Source organism: Lucilia cuprina, chromosome 6, assembly GCF_022045245.1.
Source record: "Lucilia cuprina isolate Lc7/37 chromosome 6, ASM2204524v1, whole genome shotgun sequence".
In the NCBI taxonomy this organism is placed as follows: Eukaryota; Metazoa; Arthropoda; class Insecta; order Diptera; family Calliphoridae; genus Lucilia; species Lucilia cuprina.
The window spans coordinates 6,715,803-6,723,269 of NC_060954.1; the positions used below are offsets into that span (position 1 = coordinate 6,715,803).

A 7,467-nucleotide genomic window follows, 5' to 3' on the forward strand; every position below is an offset into this window, starting at 1 on the left:
GTCTATAGTCTAGTCTATAGTCTAGTACATAGTCTAGTCTATAGTCTAGTCTATAGTCTAGTCTATAGTCTAGTCTATAGTCTAGTCTATAGTCTAGTCTATAGTCTATTCTATAGTATAGTCTATAGTCTATTCTATAGTCTAGTCTATAGTCTAGTCTATAGTGTAGTCTATAGTCTAGTCTATATTCTAGTCTATAGTTTTGTCAATAGTCTAGTCATTAGTCTAGTCTATAGTCTAGTCTATAATCTAGTCCATAGTCTAGTCTATAGTTTATACTATAGTGTCGTCTATAGTATAGTCTATAGTCTAGTCTATAGTTGAATCTAATACTATTAATTTCGCTGTCCACATAAAACTATTGGGTATGCTAGATATTCTTACCGCTGCTCCGGTTCGTCTATGTTTGGTTGCTATATAGAGATTGTTCTTGGTAAATGAGGGTAAAATTAAACATGACTATTATAAATAGTTTCATTGTTAAAGAGGTACTAGTAGCAGTAGTTAAACCTACCTACCAAACCACACCCCACACCTACATAATATAGTATTTAATATCAAGTAAAGACCTGTACTTTTCGGGAATGAGAGACTCTCAACAAAATCACAACCAACCAAGCGACTCAGTGAACTTTAAGTGGGCCAACTATTTTCATTTTAGTTTTTAGTTTTTTTTTCACTCTTTTAACAATTAAATGCCAAGTGGCGTGCAACAGCTGTTGCATATACATATGCATTCTTTGAACAAAATATACATATACATATGTATATGTATATATGTATGTGGCTAGGTGAGCTTTTGTCCTACCTACAATTTTATTTCTGTTTTAGTTGCAAAGTATCTGATTGTTAGCCAGAACATATGGCGATACTTAAGGTACATTTCAATGTGTTGTACCATGATACGTGGTTTCTAACTAAATGATAATATTTAAAATTATAAACTAGCAATTTGTATTTTTTTTTTCTAATACAAAAAACAAGATTTATGACTAATTTGCATGGAAATCTTAACGTGGCAATTTTAAAAGCTAATTTATATGAAACTAAATTGCACTTAACACAAAAAGGGAGTGTTAGGGGTTAAATAGGCATTTGTTTAGGAATGAAATATGATTTAAAATGAGACATGTTTAGGTTTAGCTTATATTATAGCCTATGGACTGGTCTTTACCCTCCCATTTAAACTAGCTAACTAGACTATAGTCATTAGTCTAGTCTATAGTCTTGTATATAGTCTAGTCTATAGTCTTGTATATAGTCTAGTCTATAGTGTAGTCTATAATCTAGTCTATAGTGTAGTCTATAGTCTAGCCTATAGTCTAGCCTATAGTCTAGTCTATAGTCTAGTCTATAGTCTAGTCTATAGTCTAGTCCATAGTCTAGTCTATAGTCTAGTCTATAGTCTAGTCTATAATTTAGTACATAGTCTAGTCTATAGTCTAGTCTATAGTCTAGTCTATAGTCTAGTCTATAGTCTAGTCTATAGTCTAGTCTATAGTCTAGTCAATAGTCTAGTCTATAGTTTAGTCTATAGTTTAGTACATAGTCTAGTATATAGTCTAGTCTATGGTCTAGTCTATAGTCTATATTTTAGTCTATAGTCTAATCTAGCCTTTAGCCTATTTTATAGTCTATTCTCTGCAACAGCCTCTAGTATAGCCTTTAGTCTATTTTATAGTATAGTCTATAGTCTAATCTAGTCAACAGTCTAGTTTAAAGTCTAGTCTATAGTCTAGTCAATAGTCTAGTCAATAGTCTAGTTAAGTGTAGTCTATAGTCTAGTGTATAATATAGTCTATAGTATATTCTATGATCTAGTCCATAGTATATTCTATAATCTAGTCTATTCTACAGTCTACTCTACAGTCTAATCTCTTATGTATAGTTTGTAGTCTAGTGGAGTTTTTAATCTAGTCTAAAGTTTAGTTTATAGTCTAGTATATAGTCTAGTCTTTAGTCTACTCTAGAGTCAAGTGTATAATCTAGTCGATAGTACGGTCTAGTCTTTAGTCTAGTCTATAGTCTATTCTATAATATAGTCTGTAGTCTAGCTGTAGTTTATATTATAGTCTATAGTATAGTGTATAGTCTAGTCTATACTACAGTCTATAGTATAGTGTATAGTCTAGTCTATACTACAGTCTATAGTATAGTCTATAGTCTAGTATATAGTCTAGTCTATAGTCTAGTCTATAGTCTAGTCTATAGTCTAGTCTATAGTCTAGTCTATAGTCTAGTCTATAGTCTAGTCTATAGTCTAGTCTATAGTCTAGTCTATAGTCTAGTCTATAGTCTAGTCTATAGTCTAGTCTATAGTCTCGTCTATAGTCTAGTCTATAGTCTAGTCTATAGTCTAGTCTATAGTCTAGTCTATAGTTTAGTCTATAGTCTAGTCTATAGTCTAGTCTATAGTCTAGTCAATAGTCTAGTCTACAGTTTAGTCTATAGTCTAGTCTATAGTCTAGTCTATAGTCTGGTCTATAGTCTAGTCTATAGTCTAGTCTATAGTCTAGTCTATAGTCTAGTATATAGTCTAGTCTATAGTCTAGTCTATAGTCTAGTTTATAGTGTATTCTATAGTCTAGTCTATAGCCTAGTCTATAGCCTAGTCTATAGTCTAGTCTATAGTATAGTCTAAAATCTAGTCTATAGTTTAGTCTATACTCTAAGCTATAATCTAGTCTATAGTCTAGTCTATAGTATAGTCTATAGTATAGTCTAGAATCTAGTCTATAGTTTAGTCTATAGTCTAGCCTATAATCTAGTCTATGATCTAGTTTATAGTCTAGCCTTTAGTAATACTACAGTCTTTAGTTGATTGAATAGTCTTGTGTATACTCTTGTCAATAGTCTACTCTATAGTCTAATTTATAGTCTAGTCTATAGTCTATTCTACAGTCTATGCTATAGACTAGTCTATAGTATTATTAGTCTACTATAAAGTCTGGTGTACAATCTGTTCTATTCTGAGGTATAAGTTATAAAGCTGTCATTACATTATTGCACATAAAATATGATATCTAAAAGTTTGACATTTATAGTTTAATTTTTTATCCTTTATTTGTAAATAAAAAATTTTTTTATTTTTTTGCCCTGCATTTGAACGCTATTCTTTTGTATTTTAAGCCTTTGTCTAATCATCATCCTTGACAGCGCGTTGATAGTCACATACAAAAGAAACTTCAATTGAAAGCGTTCAGACACAGACATTAACTGGGTTGTAAGAGCATTTGCAGAAATTATTTTATTTAAATCTATAAATGAAAGAGTAGCTGTCATTTACAGATTTGCCAGCCTTCTACTACTTCTCATTTTCCGCCTATATTTATTATTTTAACCTAACCCACAGGCTTTTACTATTTCTAAGTATCTGTCACTGACAATAGTTTTATTAAAAGTGAAATTTGTTTAAAAATATTTATTATTTTTATAGTTTTAGCCTAAACCTACCTTTATCATTGGGATCGAATTCAGCTTCCAATTCAGCTTTAGTTGGTTCATGTTCTGTAGTGGCACTAGCAGCAGCATTACCAGCAGCTGCTGCTGTAGCAGTACCAGCTGAAGAGGTGGTGGTAGTTTCTGTTTTCTTCATGGTATTTCGAACTTTATGTCCTCTAAATGCGGCTTGGATTTTAACAGCGGCTTTTGCTAGAAATATAAAGAAAAATAAAAATCTAAATTATTTTTATGTTTCAGTTTTAACCATGTTGACTGTTGTTGAAAAATATATACAATCTGTTCCTTTTAGTAAGTAATAAAACTGCTCAATAAAATTTTTTTAGTATTTTTTTTTATTATACACTTTATTAATACATTTTCCTGCTCAATGAATCGTAATAGACCACAAAAAGTTAGAAAGAAAATTTCTTACAAAATTTGGCCACAAACAAATTGTTATTGTTATAAAGAAAAGTACGTTACGTTACATTGACTATGTTAAGAAAAAAAGGTTAATAATTTATTTTAACATTTCCTTTAACATAAATAACAAAAACAACAACTGAAGTTATTTTATGACTTAAATAAAATCTATTGACGTGTTTAGACTAAAAAAAAATATTTCTAATTTTAACACACAGAAAACAAAATTCCTTTTACTTCAACGAAATAAATTCCTCTTGTTTTTGACTAAATAATTTATCAGGTGTCAAACCATAAAATTCATGTTTATAAATATTTAATAAACACAATAATAAAAGCGTTAGTAATTCTTATTAGAACTTCAATAAAAACGTAATGTAAACCATAAAAAAAACAAAAATTCTAACTAAATTTAGTTGGCATATAGCCAGACGTGTATTATATAAAAAGATAAAGTTCAAGTTATTAACTATATATAGTCAATTGTTTCGTTTCGATTTGCACTTAAATATAATTAAAAAATAATTTCTTTTAATGACATGCGATTAAATTTTGTAAAATGATTTACTATTTATATTCTGTTTTATTTTGCTGGAATACTAGACGATTAATGTATTTAGATAATGGTTAAGGTAATTTATTTTAACTAGTATTAAGGTTAATACTAGTTAAAAGGTTACCTATCGAGGAAATATACATGATTATATTTGAAACCAAAAAGTAGACTGAAACTGAAACGATTGAACATGCTTTAGTCGAGAGTATAAACCAGATTATAGTCGAAAGTATAAACCGGGCTATAGTCGAGAATATATTACAGGCTATAGTCCAGACTATAAGGACAAGATTATAATCTAGACTATAACTGAATATAGTCAAGTCTCCTGTCTCGACCAGACTATAGTCAAGAATATAGACCAAAATATAGTGGAGACTATAGTTGAGATTATAGACCAGAATATAGTAGAGACTATAGTCAAAACTACAGACTGGACTATAGACTAGACTAGACTATAGACAAGACTATAGACTAGACTATAGACTAGACTATAGACTAGACTATAGACTAGACTATAGACTAGACTATAGACTAGACTATAGACTAGACTATAGACTAGACTATAGACTAGACTATAGACTACGCTATAGACTAGGCTATAGACTAGGCTATAGACTAGGCTATAGACTAGGCTATAGACTAGGCTATAGACTAGGCTATAGACTAGACTATAGACTAGGCTATAGACTAGGCTATAGACTAAACTATAGACTAGGCTATAGACTAGACTATAGACTAGGCTATAGACTATACTTTAGACTGTAGACCAGAATATAGTCGGGATTATAGACAAGATTATATTTGAAACTATAGAACAAACTACAGTCAAGACTATAGACCAGATTTCCGGTCGAGACTATAGGCCAGACTACAGTCGAGACTATAGACCACACTATAGTCGAGACTATAAATCAGACTATAGACCAGACTATCGAGACTGTAGCGGAGATAATAGACTGGAATATATTCGAGACTAAAGTGTAGATTATAGATCTGAAAATAGTCAAGAATATAGACGAGACTATAGTGCAGACTAAAGACCAGACTACAATCCAGACTATAGACCAGCCTACAGTCGAAACATTAGTATAGACAATAGATTGGACTATAAGTCTTACTATAGACAAGACTATAGAAAGATTTTAGCGGGACTAAAGACCAGACAATAGACAAAACTTTAATCGAGACAATAGACCACACTAGAGTCGAGATCATTGTCTATAGACAAGAGTTTAGATAAGACTATGGACCAGATTTTAGTATTCTCTGTAGAACAGACAATATCTTGTCTTTCAGCTTTTCCCTAAATCAATCATTAATGCTGTGGTTTAGGTAAATTATATTTTTTATTACAAATCTATCAATCTTAATTTTTTTAATAAAAAATCTCCTATTAACATAAAAAATAAAAAAATCTCAATAGATTTGATTTATACAATTTGCTATAAGTAATTTGAAAAGGACCTCCATTAAAACTCGAAGAAATCAATAATATTTTAAAAGGTTTTGTAAGTTAATACAACTGCCAATCAGTTTTAACATTAAATAATTTATTACAATAATTTACCTTCACAAGAAGAAAAAAATCAATAATTTCTTATAAATTTTCAAAGAAGTCAACAGCAAACAACACTTTTAAGTTAATGTTTAGTGAAAGTTTTTCTCAAATATTAGAAAAAAACTTTACATGTCAATCATTTGCAGTAGAAAATTTTTAGCACTTTTCAAGGTTTTTTTCACGCTATAAAAGTTGTTTAAAATTAACAAATAATATTTCATATTTTAAAGGCTGTTAAGTAAAAACTTTTTTAAAACACTTAAACAGTTTTAGCAGATGGAATATGTTTAATTTAAAAAGTTTTTTTTTAATATTTAATATTAAAACCAGAGGAAATATTTTAAAACGTATAATTAATATTTATTGTTTTAAAAGGAAAACATCGCAGGCGTAAAAATATTACAGAAAATTTTAAAAAAATTTGTGATTTAGAACCACAATTTCAGGAAAATATTACTACAACTTTTTCTTTAACCTTTTTCATTGTATGCCTGTCAACTAAAATTTTCCTTATACTTAGTTTTCCTTTTTTCACACTAATGCCTTTTCCACTTTTTTTATTACAAATATAAAAAAAGAACTATAAAATATTATTTCTTATAAAAATCTTTTATCCTTTTAATAATGTTTCTTTATATAAATGACATGTGTTGAAATCTCAAAAACCAAATCGTTAAAAAGTAAAAAAAGGAAATTGCACGATTTCGAATTTACGCACATACTTATGTAAATATAATACTAAGGGTAAACCACAGCGTATAATGATTTTTCTAACGCTCATACGTACTGTTTAACCTTGAGGTAAAAAAGAAATTAATATAAACTTATACGCCTACGTTAAAAAATAAGGGAGATATGAATTTATATGTTAATGTTAAATGTAAAGCTTGTAAAGGAAATAATAATCTGGATAATAGTATAGTCTACAGTATATTCTATATCCTAGTCCACGGTCCAGCATGCCGTCCAGACTATAGTTCTGCCTATTGTTTAGTCTATAATCTAGTCCATAATCTAGTCTAAAGTACAATTTATAACATAATCTCTAACGTATAACCTAGTCTAGACTATAGTAATGTCTAGTCTTAAGAATACTTTATAGTCTGATCTATATTTTAGCTTATATGTTTGTCTATAGTCTAAATTATGTTGTCTGCTCTGCAGTCTAGTTCACGATCTAGTCCGCAGTCTAGTCTATATTCTAGTCTACATCCTAGTCTATAGTCTAGTCTATTTTCTAGTCTACATCTTATCCTATAGTCTAGTGTATAGTCTAGTCTATAGTCTAGTCTATAGTCAAGTCTATAGCCTAGTCCATAGTCTAGTCTATAGTCTAGTCTATAGTCTAGTCTATAGTCTAGTCTATAGTCTAGTCTACAGTCTAGTCTATAGTATAGTCTATAGTCTATTCTATAGTCTAGTCTATAGTCTAGTCTATAGTCTAGTCTATAGTCTAGTCTATAGTCTAGTCTATAGTCTAGTCTAT

General features: G+C 29.7%; 1 protein-coding gene across 1 annotated transcript in view; it reads right to left on the bottom strand.

Annotated features, from left to right (window-relative positions):
• LOC111680033 overlaps positions 1–7,467 on the bottom strand; it is a 53,985-nt gene that overhangs the window by 17,270 nt on the left and 29,248 nt on the right. The window contains exon 2 of the mRNA XM_046954608.1: positions 3,454–3,651. Within this exon, the coding sequence (XP_046810564.1) occupies positions 3,454–3,595 (142 nt within the window). The 5' untranslated portion in view covers positions 3,596–3,651. The remainder of the gene's footprint in view (positions 1–3,453; positions 3,652–7,467) is intronic.